Source organism: Sceloporus occidentalis, unplaced genomic scaffold, assembly GCF_023333645.1.
Source record: "Sceloporus occidentalis isolate IW3139 unplaced genomic scaffold, rSceOcc1.0.p SCAF_8, whole genome shotgun sequence".
NCBI classification, from domain to species: Eukaryota; Metazoa; Chordata; class Lepidosauria; order Squamata; family Phrynosomatidae; genus Sceloporus; species Sceloporus occidentalis.
This window is the reverse complement of record NW_028316988.1, coordinates 49591331-49608601: the sequence shown is the minus strand read 5'-3', so window position 1 is coordinate 49608601 and position 17271 is coordinate 49591331. Positions and strand designations below refer to the sequence as shown.

Sequence of the window (17271 nt, the reverse complement as noted above, 5' to 3'; positions counted from 1 at the left end):
AGCAGCAGCAGCAGCAGCAACAGCAACAGCAGCAGCCCCCCTGGCTCCCTCTCTGCCCAGCATCACTCCGTGAAGGGAATGAAAGGCCTCGAGCCCTTATTGGCCACGCTCTGCCTTCATCCCGCCCCCGAGGCGGAAGGGAGCCACCCCATTGGCTGCGCTCCTTCCTTGACGCACGCCAGGCAAAAGGGGAGGGGCAAGCAGCTTTGAGTGGCAGTCGCCGCCGCGCCTTTCTTCTCCTCCTCCTCCTGAGAGGATCTCTTTCTGCTCGGCTGCCTCGCCGAACTCACTGCGGAACTGGCCCGCTTTCGCCGACAAAAGGGCTTCTGGGAATTGTAGTTCCGTATCCGTGACAGAAATGTCAAAACTGTGTCACAAAAGCTACACTTCCCAGAATCCCATAGTACTGAACCATGACAGTTGGCCCTCGCCTTCGCTGAAGGCTATGGAATTCTGGGAGTTGGAGTTTGTTGTGGGCCCAGAGCGGCACAACAAGCTCCAACTCCCAGAATTCCATAGCCTTCACCCAAGGCGAGGGCCAAACCGGGTTATTTCTCCAGTGTGGATGCGGCCCTCTCTGACAGAAACTGAATGTGTCACAAAACTACACTTCCCAGAATTCCATAGCACACAGCCATGGTGCCAAAGTGGGTCATTTCTGCAGTGCGGACGCAGCCTTGTTTCTCAGAAGGCGGCGCCCGAAGCTATAGGCGTTTCCTGGGTCAACGTGGGAAGCGAAGTCCGCTCCTCGTCGCCTCTGTTTCTTGTTATCGAGGCCTCTCTCGCTCGCTCCCCAAAGCTATAGCCTAGCCTTTGATTGGCCGAGTCGCACGTCGCTCCAAGAAAGAGGGCGGGAGGCAAGGCGTAGGGGGCGGGGCTTCCGCGTGGGCTGTGTCAGCATTTCTTATGTCGAGGCATCAAAGCGAGGGGGGGGACCTCGCGAAGAACGTGGGCTGTCATTGGCTCCGGAATGCCACGCCCCTGGAGGCGTGGTCCGTCAGCCAGGCCCGCCCTCTTATTTAAAGCAATTGACGGCCGAGGCGAGACAAATAGTAGCCCTTTTATTATTTATTTTTTATTTTATTACCTCATTTATTTGTTATTTTATTTATTTATTATTTTATATATTGTTTTATTTATATATATTGTTTATTTATTTATTCATTTATTTATTACAACCTGCATGTGTTTTAAATACGTAATTAGCATACGCAAATAAGGGACCTGTGGTATGTTTTAATGGTCGCCTCAACAGCGCCCTCTTCCGGCCGAGGGCCACGTGACTGAGGGAAAGAAGGGCGGAAGTGTTGCAAAAAGCAAAGCCTGACTTCGGAAGCGGAAGTGCCGCCGCCCTGCTTTACGGCAAGCGGTTTGCGGCTTTTCTGTCAGCAGCACGTGCCGTGGAGTCTCTGGGCAAGAGAAGCAGCAGGGCTCCTGTGTTGCTCTCGGAGGCTCTTCCTTCGCTGATGGCGGCTGCGGAAGAGGAGGAGCCGGTTATGGAGGACTGTGAGGAAGAGGTCAGGCCCCTCTCAAGGCTCCCCAGACTGTGCCCTTGGAGAGGTTTGGGGCTTCAGCTCCCAGGAGCCTCAGCCATGTCGGCTGAAGTCCCTCTAAATCCTCTAAAGAGCACAGTTTGGGGGCCACTGGATGATCAGCCTCAGTTGGCTGAGCTGCTTCCTGCTCTGGATCTGTTGTCTGAGGAGCGGAACAGTTTGATTCCCCAGCAGCCCCTGAATTCCCCAGGTCAGCACTCAGGGACTGCAGGCAAGGAGTGCTAGAGGTCCTCCTCACCTTGCATAGGTTTTGTCTATTCTGAACCATGGAGTTGGAGGAGACCCCGAGGGCCACTCGGTCCAGACCCCTGCCATGCAGGAATACACAGCCCAAATACGAGGGACAGGGGACCATTCAGCCTCGGAGGTGAAACAGATGGGCCAAAGGAAGTGGCTGCTTTGGAGGCATGACTTCCAGTCCTAGTCTTCTGATTCCTTGACTGCAGTCTCCACTCTGATTGATGGTTGTCAATCCACCATTAATGAGAACATGGTGGATTAGTAATCGTCAGTCAGAGCTGCCAAGAAAAGCCTGTGATAGGCACTTCCTGACAGTCAGGGCTGTTCGACATAGGAACACGTTCCCTCAGAGAGTGATGGACTCTCCTTTGGAGGCCTTTAAGCAGAGGCTGATGGCCATCCGTTGGGGGTGCTTTGATTGAGAGTTCCTGCATGGCAGAATGGGGTTGGACTGGATGGCCCTTGCAGTCTCTTCCAATTCTGTGACTCTATGACAATTAAATAATGCATGCTTCCAAAGTGGCCAAAGGCTGTACTCTGGTCCTTAGGACTGGAGCAAAATGGAGCCAAAATAGTCCAACTCCTGGCATCAGCAGTTGGCCCCTGCGTCCGTGGCCACCTTGGGAGTGGGCATGTGGACAGAGGGTGTCATGCCTCCAGAGCATCTTTGATGCTCTTGAGACATATATTTAGTTGAGATTATATTAGCTTTTCTATGTATTAGTTTAGAAGGGAAAATAGAGATCTACAGCTTTAAGAAAAACAAGGATTGTGGGAAATCCCAGGGTCTTATGCTGTCTCCCTCTAGTTAGTTTCAGTGTGTAGTAAGATTTCAGCTAAGTCAGACCTGGAGAGAGTATTTTCCTTTGACAAAAAGATAAGTCCACAAAGGAAAAGAGATAAGTCCACAAAAAAGAAAGATAGTCCTCAGAAGAAGAAAGAATCCACCAAGAAGAGAGAGCAAGATATTTAGGAAGGACTATTGAAAAAGAAGAAATCAGTTTTGTGTTTTTTGTGTTATAACCAGTAAAGCTTTTGGAAACTTAAGAAATTTGTGGACAAGTCTTTTGTTCTGGCTGTGTTCCTGAGAGCCAGAGGCCTTACTATACCCAAAGTCCATAGCATCGCTCTTGGGACAAAACAGAGGGGTTCTGACCCACCTCCGGCTGAAGAGGGCTCAGGCCACTCTTTTGTGCCTGTCTGTTCTGGGCCTCTGTTTAAAAACCTCCAAAGGTGACTCCACCGCTCTCAGAAGCAGCTTATTCCACTGTCAAACACCTCTTATTGTTAGGATATAAATGTCTTCCCAACAAGAGCTGTGGCTCAGCCTTTGATGAGAGATGCTCCTTCTCCATATTCACTGGCAACCTTTTTGTTTCCCAGGCAGATGATGAAGAGGCAGCAAAGAGACACCACCAGCTTGTGGATGCCCTCAGTACTTTGTCTGGAGGGAAGCGGTAAGAGGGAAGGGAGATGGCACTGTGGCCTTAAATGATGAGTATTGTATGTAGGTAACTCTTCTTCTCTGTTCCTAACTTGGTTGTTCTCTTGCAGGTTGCGAGCAGCTGAACGCACCGAGGCAAGCAGACAGATCTCAGAGTTTGATGTTGGCAGAGGTAAGCGATTTCCTTTTCACTTCTTGCCTTATGGTAGACCCTGGCATGGATGTGGTCTTTGCTGCTCACAGCAGCAAAGAGGGAGACTTGGACCTGTACATCACGTCCCAGTCTTTAGTTAAAAGGAGAGGCTGTTGCTCTACCTGACATGCAGTACATCCAGGGCTGGAAAAAATAAAATTTAAAAAACCAGGGTTTGATGTTTCGCCAGCATCTGTGGCTGGCATCTTCAGAGAAACATTGGACCTAAACAGACAGGCCAAAATAAAGCTGCTTCAGGTCACTAGCCAGCATAGCAAATGGTTAAGGTTACTGGGAGTTGTAATAGCAAATGGAGAGTTTCATGATTTCCACCACTGGACTGGATCAAAGGTGAGCAGTCTCTTTCAGCCTGCAAGCCAAATTCAGATTTAGAGAAAACATTGGATGATAAATTTAATTGTTGGGTGGGGCCAGAATACTAGCGTATTTTAGCTGGAAGTTCTTGCAGCCTGTAACTTAAGCAGTTTCTCCTTTTACAATCCAGGATGACCTATGGAAAAGCCAGGGAAGCACTTAATAATGTGGTCTTGAGGGGCCCCAAGCAGGTTGAGGTCTTCAATCCTAGACTAAGCAAAAGGTTTGCCCTGATATAATATAGCTTACTCTGTTCCAAAACTACTCAATATTGCTATTCACTGCAGGTGCTGGTGAGAAAGTACTCCTCTCAGAGCTCTTGCAACCGGCTTCTGCGTCACCAGCTCTACGCCGCATTCGAAAACAACTGAACAAAGCCCAGCAAAAGAAGGCTGTTGAGCTCCCACTGAGCAAGGAGGAAAATGAACGGGTGAGTTTACAGGATGGTTGATGGGCAGGTGTACTTTGGATAGTTATGGGGGAGGGCAGGAAGCTGGCATTATCAGAGTCAGGAAGAGCTTGGTAAAGTTCCTTGTTTTACACTGCAAATGCCAGAATCCTCTGGCTGGTGTAGGTCCTGGTTGTAATAGAAAGGATTCTTAGATTTTTAGTGTCAAGATACTGGCACATGTGGGAGACACTAACAAAAGTACCTATTACATAGCCCTATACTGTGAAATTAATTGTCTCAGGTTACGGTGATGGGACTCCTAGAATTGGAGGTGAAAGAGAGTGCAATAGCTATTTAGTTCAACCCCTGTCATCCACGAATCTACAGCTGCAAACACACTCATAGAATCAGAGTAGGACGAGACCTCAAGGGCCATCCAGTCCAACCTCTGCCATGCAGGAACACAGAATCAAAACACCCCTGACAGATGGCCATCCAGCCTCTGTTTAAAAACCTCCAAAGAAGGAGACTCTACCACAATTCGAGAGAGAGTGTTCCACTGTCAAACAGGTGATCCATCAAATGTGCATTTTAGATGGGTGTCTGAAGAAGAGTTTACACTTTGACTGGTGGCTTCATTACAATGCCTTAGTCCCTTGAGAAGTAAGTTCTTACAATTCGTGCTTGACCCAGAGCTTGGAAGAGTGGACCACAGCTTTCAATCAGCATTGCCGTTTTTGAAATTGCAGTCCGAAATATAGTTTTCCAGTGCCTTCTTAATAGAGTAACAACATCATCAGAGATACTTTATTCAGTGATGTGCTGCCTTTTCTGTAGGTGGTGAGGGAAGCTGCCTTCACACAGACAGCCCAAGCCCTGGCAAAATGGGATCCAGTGGTGCAGCAAAACCGGCGTGCTGAACAACTGATCTTCCCACTGCAGCAGGAAAGTGTGGCTGTTGCTCCAGTTGAAGAAGTAATGAGCAGTTGGCAGGTGGGTATTTTTTTAGCCTCAGAGCAGCAAATAAGTAATAATAAGAATGTATTGATAACAAATATTATCTTTCTTCTTAACAAAAAATAGAGCTTTAGAATGCTTAGATGTAAAACAAACCTGTTTCCTCAAGCATACTGTCTAGTGCCCAATGAAAGAGGAGGAGAGCAATAAAACGGTAAGCTCGTATGCTAGTATAGTACAGAACCTAGTTGGGAGTATTCCCCATCATTGCATGGTTCCTAGAACAGCTGCAGGGATAGTAGTAATTTAGATTACTTGGTGGAATGGCTGCTTCTAGAAAAAGCTAAATGCAACTAATGTCACAGAGAGCCAACATGGTGTGGTTTAAGCATTGGACTATGACTCTGCAGGCCATGGTTGGAACTCTACTGGCCATGGAAACTGATTGGATGACCTTGGGCAAGTCACACATTTGTCAGCCTCAAAGGAAGGGAAAAGCAAATTCCCTCTGAACAAACCTTGCCAAAAACACTGTGACAGAGTTGCCATAAGTCAGAAACAGCTTGAAGACGCTTAACAACAACAACTAGTGTCCAAAAGTAGTAAACTGTCCTCTAAAATGGGGATGGGGATTGGATTAGTAAACTGAGAGACTGAGAGGTGGAAACTAACTGATATATAGAACCTTTTATTAGTGGTCTTCAGTCAGCCTACAACTAGATCATTGTAGCCATATTCCATTGTCTGCATGTCTCCCTCCCAATGAGATCAGCTACCTTACTCAGTAAAGACAAGATTCTTATAATACCTTTAAAGATTTAATTTAGTGTGAGTGCTGTACAATTCTTTGTTTTGTTGCAATAGACTAACCTGTCCTTTGAAATTCATTCAGTCATATTCTTGCCTGCTGAGTTTTCTATGTCCTTCTTCCCATCTCCAAGGCACGGACACCCCTGGAACAAGAGATCTTCAGTCTACTCCACAAAACACAGCAGCCAGTGAAGGATCCGCTTCTTACCCCCCAGGAGAAGGCTTCACTTCAAGCCATGAGCCTGGAAGAGGTGAGCCCTACTTCTTCTCATTTTGTCCAGCCTTGTAGATCTGGTTCTGCTTTGACCTGTTAGTGTCTACAGTGAGTCTCCTCTGTGTGTTTCAGGCTCAGTTACGCCGGATGGAGCTCCAGAGGGCTAGGGCCCTTCAATCCTATTATGAAGCAAAAGCACGACGCAAACGGAAGATCAAAAGCAAAAAGTAAGTAATTGGTGAAGGTCATATGCCCATGATGTTACTCTAGCATGTGTGGGTTGAAGAGGGCTTGCTTTAAGTTCATTTTGACAATAATTTACCATACTTTTTTGAATTTAGGATGGAAAAGGATTGAATAAGGGAAGAACTGAAATTGATAGATTTGTCCATCTAGGTCCAAGGTATTTCAGTGCTGACCTCTTAAAAGTCACACTCTGAAGTTTACAATGTGCCATTCTTACGATGCTGCATTATGTTTATCCCCTCTTTCCCTTTTTTTTCTGAGAGGCTCCCCCTGATTTAGGCCTAAATGTCAGGCAGGTAGACACAATAATCTCCATGCTGGGAAGAGCACTGCTTATTAATTTTCAGAAAGTTACGGTGCCCTTTCAAGGGTGCAAAAAGGAGCCATTTTTGTACCCTCGAAAGGCTGGATCGGTGCCACAGCATGAGGTTGCTACGTCCCTGATCTGGATAGGAAAGGGGTGGCATCCCACTGCCCCTTTGGGGCAGTCTGTTGAGCCCCTAACTCACTCTGTTTGTCCATTGGTTTGGGGATAGAAGCCATGCTCATCGCTTTTGCAGTACCATTTAATTTCAAAAGGGCTTTCCAATACTGTGATGAGATTGGATGCCTTTGTCTGAGTCCACCCTCTCTGAAACTGCATAATTTGTACACATTTTGCACAAACAATTTAGCTAACTCTTGGGCAATCAGGAATGATTTACGAGGCAGAAAATTTGCCTTTTTGTAGAATGTGTTGGCCACCACTCAGATCGCCATTTTCTTTTCCTGTCTTCTTTTCCTACTTGAATTAGTAGGTGGCTACCATGACTGGTGGTTCATTCTCTTTCATCTCCCACAGCTCTGTGTGCCTCAGTCTTTGCTGTCCTTCTTTCCCCAAAGGTATCACAAAGCGCTAAGGAAAGGCAAGAGTCGCAAGGTCCTTCAAGAGTTTGAGATGCTACAAAAAAGCAACCCTGAGGCAGCTCTGGAGCAGCTGGAGAAGATGGAGAAAGAACGCATTGAGGTGAGAGACAGCTCTCCTCTTGAGTCATGGAGGAAAGGCCCTTATTTGGATGTACATTCCACCACCCTGACGTTTTCCTTCTTTTCTCTGAACAGGAGAGAATGACCCTGAAACATCAGAACAAAGGCAGGTGGGCCAAATCAACTGTCATCATGGCAAAGTACAACCTAGAGGTAAGAGACCTAATGGAGAGGATAAAGGCGGGATACAGACGGGCAAAAAGGGGTGTATTCATGACGTCATGAAGGTAGAGCCTTCAGACGGGCCTTACCTGAATGCCGCCATGAACACGCCCCCCACACGCCCCAAGCGGGAAGAAGCGGCATTAAAAAGGTGCTGCTTTTCTCCGCTTCTTTTCGGTTTGATGCGCAGCTGTGCAGCTCCGTCTGTAAGCTGCTGCACCAGTACGCCAGAATTGCTACACCGCTAATTTAAGTTGCCCATTTAAAAGCTCTGTGTCTGCTGCGTCGCATAATGAGTCGGGGTCCTGGAACATGCGCAGTTTGCAGTCAGGCTTTAATTGCAGCGTCAGCTGCCATGCAGGTGTGGAAGCTGCAGCACAGCTGCAGCGCATTTTAAGACTCCTAACCCTAACCCTAACCCTAGAGCAACATGTACGCATGCGCTGCTTGGAAAGTTTGGACTTTAAAGTGAACCCCTACACACATTCCTGTGCCATTTTCACCTAACAATAAAAAACGCTAAAACTTTAAATATTTACATATGTACAAGGGAGGTGATGGGGGATGGCAGGGTGACAGCGGTGGCAACGGAGACAGCTGTAACTGTGCATTGCAGATTCAGCAAGAGCGCGGGGACCAAAGGAGAGGAGGCATCTATGATGCTGGTGACACTGGCAAAGTGCAAGCGGACAAGGATGCCAACACCAGCTGACCACCAGCTGGCAGGAGACCACCATTGTTCTTGGGCAGAGCGGGGGGAAAAGTTTTAAAGGGGCTTGGGCACTTTAAATGTGCCCATAGGCTTTCTGCCGCCGCTGCTTAGCGCTGCATCTGCGCATCCGCCAGCCGGCAAAGGAAAAAAAAAAGCCCCGTTTTTGGCCGCCCGTGAGGAAGCTGCCTCTCTCTTTGCAGCGTCCTCCGAGGTGGCGGTTTGGAAACTGTGGGTCAGAAACGGACCCAGGTGAGGCATCTTCACTGCCCCCCATGTGGAAGCCCCATCTCCTGAGCCACGCCCCCGGGGCGGGCGGTCTGGAGGCTCCGTATTCAGCAGAATACACCTCCAAGACGTCTTCCCCTGCCCATCTGTATCCTGCCAAAGTTTAGGGGGGAAATTTTTTTTAATTAACAATCCTCCAGCTTAACATGGCCAGTGACTGTGGTGGCTAATAGACTTTCTTTTAGATCAAAAGAAAAATAGCTGTAAGTAAGCATGCATGAACTCTTGCCCTTCTCCACAGGCTAGGCAAGCCATGCAAGAGCAGCTAGCCCGGAACAAAGAATTGACACAAAAAGCATGCCCAGAATCTGAGAGTGAGGAAGAGGGCAACAGCTCTGAGATGGAAGAGAGTCGCATCCCAGATGTTGTCAATGATGCGCATATTGGGATGGATCCAAGCAACCCATGGATGTTGGGAAAGGCTTGCACAAAGCCCAGGGAGGACTTACCAGCTCAACCCGAAGACAGTGGGAAGACTGAAGGACAGGAGGCACTGTTGCAAACTTTGGTCGAATCCCAGCAGGAGCTACAAAACAGTACTGAGCTGCAAGGTGAGCTGGATAGATTTGGGCAAGCTGTAGCCTTAACCCCATTATGAAGTTTTGCATGATAAGGACAGTTATTTTAGGTCAGACAAGGGGGAGGGGAACCAAGTAGAGCAGGATTTGTTCATAGCTGTTTGCATGTTGAGTATCTATTTGCATACTGAGGCGGGTTACAGACCACCGAAATGCGGTGGTCTGCTGCCGCCGCTGGTTGCTACATCCAGGAACCGCAGCAGCCAAACGGCGCGGTTCCCAGACGTAGCAAAGAAGGAGCGCGAAAATCACGCTCCTTCTTGTGGCCTGGAAGAGACGCTGCGAGGTGCTAGTCGCGCACTTGCGGCGTCACTTCCGCTGTGCGACGTGCAGACACAGAGCGTCTGTTACGTCAAAATGGCGGCTGTGTGGAACGGCAGCCGCCATTTGTTACAGACTCAGTCCGTGCTAGGGTTAGGGGCGTCTGGAAGAGACGCCCCTTTCTAACCCTAGCACGGACTGAGTCCATCCTAGGGTGCCCGTGTGTAAGGGGGCTGAGATTCTCTCAAAGTGCAGGATACCATTTTAGGCATATAATTTAGCTCTCTGGTGGGTGGGACAGCATATCCCTTGTGGGCTGCATGTGGGTTCAAGACAGCTTGTGCAACCAGAACCCCAAAATTTTATAGCATGCTGGAAATTTTTAGCGGTGGAGTGGTATGGTGCTCTGAAACAACAGATTGGGGGTGGGGGTTAGGCTGCTCTTGCTTCCTGGAAATCTGATGGGTTTTCTAAACAATGACATGGTCTGAGGGGCACAAAATGGCCCACAACCACACTGGAATCACCTTTGCCTGGTTTGCTTTCACTCACAAAAACAGCTGCCTGGCTACTAGCAAAAGAAAATGTGCACACATGTAAAGGATAACTACTGGGTACTTTTAATCTGGTTCATGCCACTGTGTCACAGGAAGTGTAGTAACCTATCCAACTTTTAGGTTGAAAAATATTATCTAGCCAATTGTCTAGCCCTTACATTTGTGGAAACAGGCTTGCGCCTGCATTTGATCAATGTCTGCAGCAAACTCAGAATGGCTGAAAAAAGATTTGTATTGACAGGGTAGAATTTACTCCACAATGCTAGAGCTTGAGAAAGACATATCTGCTAGAGGATTCTGGAGTTACAGTCCAAGCAAGTAACCTTTTCCTGCATCATAGAAATCCATGCTGTATGTGGTTTCTTACATGTTTCCCACCATCGTATGGACTGGGATAAATGGTACAAAGTGATAATAAGAATTTTAGAATGAAATTCAGAATGAAAATTTCAGAATGAACTACCGGTATGCAAAAAGAAATGAAAAATAGCATAATACGCAGCCCAAGTTTACTGGGCTTAGGATTTTTTTTCCCAAACTTTATTCTTATGATTTCAATATTAATGGTTTAATTGTGAGCATTTACATTCAGTTACAGAAACCATCACATGTGAAAACATCACATACAAATAATTATAAATGTACCAGTGAAGCATTGCTATCACAAAACAAGCAAACAAAAACAATTGTTACTAAGTAAAACCAAAAGATAAAGTAGCATTACTTTACACTCGAATCCTAAACTTCATCCTCAGAACTCAGCTTGGTGTACATCAGCCTTTTCTGTCCTACCCTCTAAATCTGTGGGATTACAATGGTTATCTTCAACTAGGACGGAGGTAATAGGAATAGTGCTGGGAAGACTGGCAGACACTTCTCTGACTTCTCTCTTTATTTCATTATACTTGGACTTGGGTCACTTAATTAAATTGGCCCCCAGGAGACCAAGGAAATACCATAAATGGTACTTCGGACAACATAATAAGATTTTTCTCAGTTTAGGATAAATATGGTTTAGTAGGGTTGACATTTGTCATCATTATCATGTTGTATATATTCCATTTTTCTAAACTGCTTAAAGCAGCTGAGGAATAACAAGTTAACAATTTTGACAAAACAACTTCATAATATAATATCAGTTATTTCACAATTTAATATCCATATTCATAATTTCAATAATGTAATACCTATACTGATTTTAGCAGGCCAGAAATATTACAATTAACATTTCACTAAAATATGAAAGCTGTTTCTTAAATAATTTTTTTTAAAGTTTTCCTTTCTCTTACAAGCCTACTAACTAATCAGTAGCAAAGAAGTAAGAATAATTTTTAAAAACCAGTATTGATATTCCTTTCATTTTAAAATACATTCAGATTCTGTCAAAACAAACACCTATCTATACCACTCTTCCTCCACCTGAGGCTCCTGAAGTGTGTTGGGCTACCTCTCCAATCATCTCATGTCAGTTTCATATTAAGCTTTGGGGCTTCTCAATAAAATTGAAGGGCAGTTGTTTCAACACACACAAAAGAAAGTGCTTCATGTGGGGCATGCCATTATTTTAAGGAATTTGCTGTTTCGTGACATTGTAATGGCTGCAGGCTTTGGTGACTTAAAAAGGGAATTTTGTTGTTGTGGGCCTTGTTTCCAACCTAGGGCAAATCTAACAATTTTCTTGGCAAGATTTGTTCTGAGGGAGTTTGCTTTCCTCTGAGGCTGAGAGAGTGTGACAGGCCAAGGTCACCCAATGGGTTTCCATGGCTGACTGAGGATTCAAATGCTGGTCTCCAGAGTCATAGTACAATGCTTTCTCAATCAAAAGGGAATTAGCCATATGTGCTTGTGTACGTACACACACATACACAGCTAATTCCCTTTTTATTGAGCACCAGCATGGTGTAGTGGTTTAAGCATTGTACTGTGACTCTGAAGACCAGCATTTGAATCCTGAGTCAGCCTTGAAACCCACTGGGTGACATTTTAGGTACTCGCTAAAATGAGTACCCAACTTGTTGGGGGCAATTAGCTTACATATTGTAAACTGCTTAGGCAGTGCTTAATTGCACTGATAAGCAGTATAGAAATGTTATTGCTATTGCTATGTATATGAAGAGCAGGAAGAGGATGCATGCCTCAGGTTACCAGCTCTTAGGGACCCCCAATGAGAAATGTTGGTTTCCTTCTTGTAACCTTTGCAGATGCCGTTGCTTGGCTGCTGTCTACATGGGCTTTGACATGCTCCAGTATGGCTCTTATATTGCAATCTTGACTGGTTCTATTGCTACAGGTCCCAGTGGAGAGGAAACGATACAACTGCTGCCTGATGTGCTTCCAGCAGCACCCCCAAGTCCTGTACCAGAGGGGCCCCTCTTGAATGAGACATTAGATCGGCTTTGCACCTTGGAAGATGTTGCAGCCTTGGAACCAGAGGAAGTGTCCCAGGAAGACCAAGCACCACCTTCCAAGGCAGAGCTTTTACAGCCTGTTGACGCCAAGTCATCACTTCAGGCCAAGGACACCCCAGACCTTCTGCAGACCAAATCCAAGGCAGCCACGAAACCAACCAAACACAAGGCCCTGATTGACCTTAAGGCAGTTCTTGCTGAGGAACCTCAGATTGTGCTGTGCCCAGTTGTGCCTAATGTTGTGCAGGATGAGGTGAGCATCAATGGGAAAAAACAAGAGGAGTGGTCCATGAACAGAAGCAGCGACTGCTGTGAAGGGTCTGAAGTTGTAAGATTTTCCTTGGACTGTACCCCTTAGAGTTATCAGTAGGATGGAACGTTCTCAAATCCAGCTTGATATGGGCAAGGGCAAGAGGTTTGAGAGAGATACACAAATGTATCTCGAGATGGTGCTGAAAGAATAATTTTTTCAGCTGTAGTGAGTTTTCTCCCAGTTCAGCCATGCATTGGTATAGCACATGTTTCCACACAGAAAAGTCCCTCTTTCTTTGATCTTCAGTCAAAAATGGATCTCTATCAACATAAGGAATGCTCAACACTCCATTACATTCAAGGTCCAGGAACTGTTGGTTGTTTTAATTGTGAAAACACACCATAGTTTGATTTATTATTATTATTATTAACCTTTATTTATGAAGCGCTGTAAATTTACACAGCGCTGTACATGCAATCTTTTTAGTTAGCCGGTTCCCTGCCCTCGGGCTTACAATCTAAAAAGACATGACACAGAAGGAGAAGGGAGTGGTGGAGGGAAAGGGTAAGAGGTCCAGCAGTTCCTCTCTACCTCTAAGGCCTGGACCAAGGCAGATGGACTGGAGGGAGGGCTTGGCTTCAAAATGGAAGGTTAATCTTCATCCAGGGAAAATACATACTCTCAAGTAGGATAATACCTATACAATACATAGCAATACAGGAAATGGTTCGATAAACAGGCAACTGTTTATTCTTACTAGCCATGGTTAGAATAATACACAGTTCCCTGTGTTTGGATGTAACGGGAACATGTCCTTAGTACAGAACTTGAATCGTGTGTGTTTTTATAACAAAAGGACATGTGCAATCCTTGGCACCTTAATTAGCACTAGAAAAGGCCCATCACTAACCATGGAAACCTATCAGATAATTTTGAGTGGCTGGATGGAGCAGTTTACTGGGGTCCTAGAAATTCCTTTCATATCCACACAGAGGGGTTGTGGGGAAGTAGAATGCGTACATACCTGAATGCAGAGCTTGGAAATGAATTAATATTTAGAAGTTACTTGTGATTTTTTGCAATAACTTAAGATATTACTAAGTCACAGCACAGTTGTAATGTAATAAAGGTTAATGTCACATTTTGACATGTAGTCATGTCAGAATTACAGTTACAGAGGTCTGTGACATCATTAATTGAATAGGTTTTTTACCACAGGCCAGCAATTTGAAGTGCTGATGTTATTAAAAGAACAACTTGAAAGGAACTGCTGATGACTTGTGAATAATAAGAAATTAAGCAATTACTTTTTTAAAAAGAAAAGAAATTGCAACTATTTAAAAGTAACTTTCTAGGCGCTCCCTTTGTGTAGGCAAAGAGTAGTCTGAGTACTGGTAGGTGCAAACGTTGAAAACATAATCTTGTTCTAAAACTCCCAGAATCCGCCAACTTGATAGCCTTTGGAGGATTCTAGGAGTCATTATCCAAAAAAAACTTCCAGGTTGTGGATGAGAATACACACATGTGTCCATGGGCTTGTTTTCAGTGCAGCAACTCCTTCTTTGGTGTTACGTCTGAATCATGCCAGCATGGATCAATCACAGAATCTTTGCATTATAGTGAAGCAAAAAGTACTAGAGATCTCCAGTCATGGTTCTTAGGCACATACTACAGTGGCACAAACTAAAGAGGGGGATCCATTTTAGTCAAGTTCCTGAAAAGAAGTCAAGTGTTGTAAAGAAAATTAATTAATTAGTTACCCTGAAATGAATTTTATGGAACACAGTTTCATGTTAGTTATTCATAATGTGATGTTTGTGAAGGATGATGAAAGAAGAGAGAAGCCAAAAGATTACTCTTTGCTCCCTTCCCTTTTGCATCCAGCGGAGCCTGTGAGGTGGCTTCCCAACTTCCCATAAAACAGCTGCTGCATTGGTAGCTTCTTTTTGAAAATCCACCTTCAAATCATCAAAGTCATTGTAAATATAGCTTTCATATATTTATTCTTTTCTTTGTCTGGAAACCCACTCACAGGAGTGAGTGTGAGTGAGCTAACCTGGTTCTCCTCTACAGTTAGACACAGACCAGCGGCAAGTCATTCAGGAAGCCTTTGCCAATGACAACGTCATGGCTGATTTCATGAAAGAGAAACGACGAGCAGAGGAGGCTGACAAACCAAAAGCAATCGATCTGGTACTCCCAGGATGGGGCGAGTGGGGAGGCACAGGGCTACGGCCAAGCGCCAAGAAGAGGAGACGGTATGTTTATGGACAGTCTAGTGTCTATCATTGTCTATTCTGTTGCCAGTCTGCCAGACTTCTTTTTTTCCCCCTTTTCTTTGTTAGGTTCCTTATCAAACCAGTATCTCAGACCCAAAGGAGAGACAGACATCTGCCTCATGTTATTCTGAGTGAACAGCGCAATATTTCAGCTGCAGCTCATCAGGTGAGTATATTTTTTTCACTCAGAGGTTTCTCTTGAAACAAAGTGCTTTTAAAGTTAATCTCTGGGAGATTTATTTAATGATGTGGAGCTATAGCTCCATGGTGTGCACCAGTTCTCTGGTTCCAATGTTAGCAGCTTCAGCCAAAAAGACCCGTTAGTGAGAGAGATGAAAGAGGTACAAAGCCAATAATATTGAAATAGATAGACTCAGTATTCCTCCAGATGTTTTGGTCTTCATTGTCAAGAAGCCAGCCAGCAAGACATTGGAAGAGTCACAGTTGAGTCAAAGAGGTGAATGATAGCCTTGTTTAAATATTTGAAGGGGTGTCATATTGAAGATGGAGCAAGCTTCTTTTCTGCTGCTCCAGAGAATAGGACCCAGAACAACGGCTCCCAACTACAGGAAAAGAGATTACATTGAAACATTAAGAAGAACTTTCCAGACAGTAAGAACTGTTCGACAGTGGAATACTCTGTCTTGGAGAATGATGGAGTCTCCTCCTTTGGATGTTTTTAAACAGGCTGGATGGCCATTTGTCGGGGGTGCTTTGATTTGTGTATTCTTGAATGGCAAGAGCTTGAACTGGATGGCCCTTGTGGTCTCTTCCAACTCTGTGATTCTATGAAAGGCTCCCTCGTCCTCTACTATTGACTTCACTGATTAAGTTGCACTTTTATTCATTCTCATATTGTACATTTTCATAAAGATTATTCTGTCCTGAGCTTTTGAAAATGTATAGGGCACAGGAGAGGGATTTATTTCCTTACAAACAGTGCCTGATAGCAGTGGTGGGGACAAAAGGTGTTGGAGAATCGTGCTGTCAGTTCAGTGTTCAAGTTGACAGTGAACCTCTCTTCTCTCCAGGTGAACCAGCTGCCATTCCCCTTTGAGAACAGACAGCAGTTTGAACGCAGCATTCAAGCACCAGTGGGGCCTACCTGGAACACCCAGCGTGCCTTTCAGCGGTTGACAGCACCCCGCATCATCACCCAGCCTGGCCACATCATCCGCCCCATCAGTGCAGAGGATGCCAACCTGCCTAACCAGATGGTTAAGACAAATGGCATCAGACAGAAGCCAGATTTAGAGCTGATCGTATCTCCTCACAAGGGCCGTCCCCACCATGTTGTGAAGAAGAAGAAGAAGAAGACACGGTAGACCATGAGCCTAAACTCAGTTGCTGGTCTGAACTAGAGTAGACCCTTTGAATCAGTTGATGACAAATGTTTAGGTAAATTCCACTGCTTCATTAGGTTTACTCTACTTGGGAGTAGCAATTGAATGGAGGCCTCTGTCTGCACTCACTGTGCTATTGCAAGCCTGATTCCTTAGTCTGGTTTCTTCCATGCTGGAGAAGCCTTCCACATATTCATGGTTATTGATGGTTTCAACTTCCATCAGCCTAGCTAATGGCCTGGAATGCTGTGAACTGTAGCACAAAATATTTATAGAGGAGCACCATCTTGGGAAAAGCTGCTTCAACTGGACTAGGCTATTGTTGCTACTGCCCAGATCAGCCCTCCTACCTGATTCCCCTTTTCCTGCTGGCTGTGTTGTCTTACAATTCCCTGGGTATGATACGAGGAAGTAGTCCAGCACTTCACAAGAATGGCAGAGAGGAAAAGCTGTTCTAGAGTCTCTGATCTTTCTTTTCTTTTCTGAGAGTCTTCTACTCTAAGGTGAATGCTGCTCGGAAGGAGGAAGTGTGTGCTTTCCACTTGCTGTACCAATTGAAGGTGGTTTAGTTTGAGTTTTGCTTTTAAAAAAAACAAACAAACTGAACAACAGATCACTCTTCATTGACGCCTCCAGCCAACTCCACTTCAGTTCCACTTTAGTCAGTGGTCCTCAGTGGAAGAAGAACAAGGAAAGAAGGAAAGAACATCTCTTGTGGAGTCATGGGCCTCTTTGCAGCAAGTCCTCTGGAAGCAAGGAGGGAATCCAATAGTATCCATTGTGCAGTGCTATTCTTATAGTCTGCTAATAATACTGAAAAATCTTTGTTAGAATGATGTCTTTCTCCTCCAGGCCTTTTTGTTAACACTCACCAAGTGACATCAGTAACGAATTCGGAAAAAAAATCAGTAATTAAAAAATACAGATTTCTGAAAGGTATTTTGTTATTTTTGTCCCAGTTTGTTGCCCTTTGCAATTAAAAAT

The 17271-nt window shown here is 45.1% G+C and overlaps 1 protein-coding gene across 1 annotated transcript; it reads left to right on the top strand.

The window, feature by feature from the left end:
* The first annotated feature begins 1375 nt into the window (after nucleotides 1-1375).
* Nucleotides 1376-17226, top strand: UTP14A (UTP14A small subunit processome component). Its single transcript, XM_089536680.1, has 14 exons — nucleotides 1376-1517; nucleotides 3177-3250; nucleotides 3348-3409; nucleotides 4093-4235; nucleotides 5034-5189; nucleotides 6095-6214; nucleotides 6310-6404; nucleotides 7306-7429; nucleotides 7525-7602; nucleotides 8850-9159; nucleotides 12295-12665; nucleotides 14739-14923; nucleotides 15011-15110; nucleotides 15976-17226. Exons 1-14 carry the CDS (start codon nucleotides 1467-1469, stop codon nucleotides 16267-16269), a joined length of 2163 nt encoding a protein of 720 aa, XP_089392806.1. The 5' UTR covers nucleotides 1376-1466; the 3' UTR covers nucleotides 16270-17226.
* Nucleotides 17227-17271: the final 45 nt, after the last annotated feature.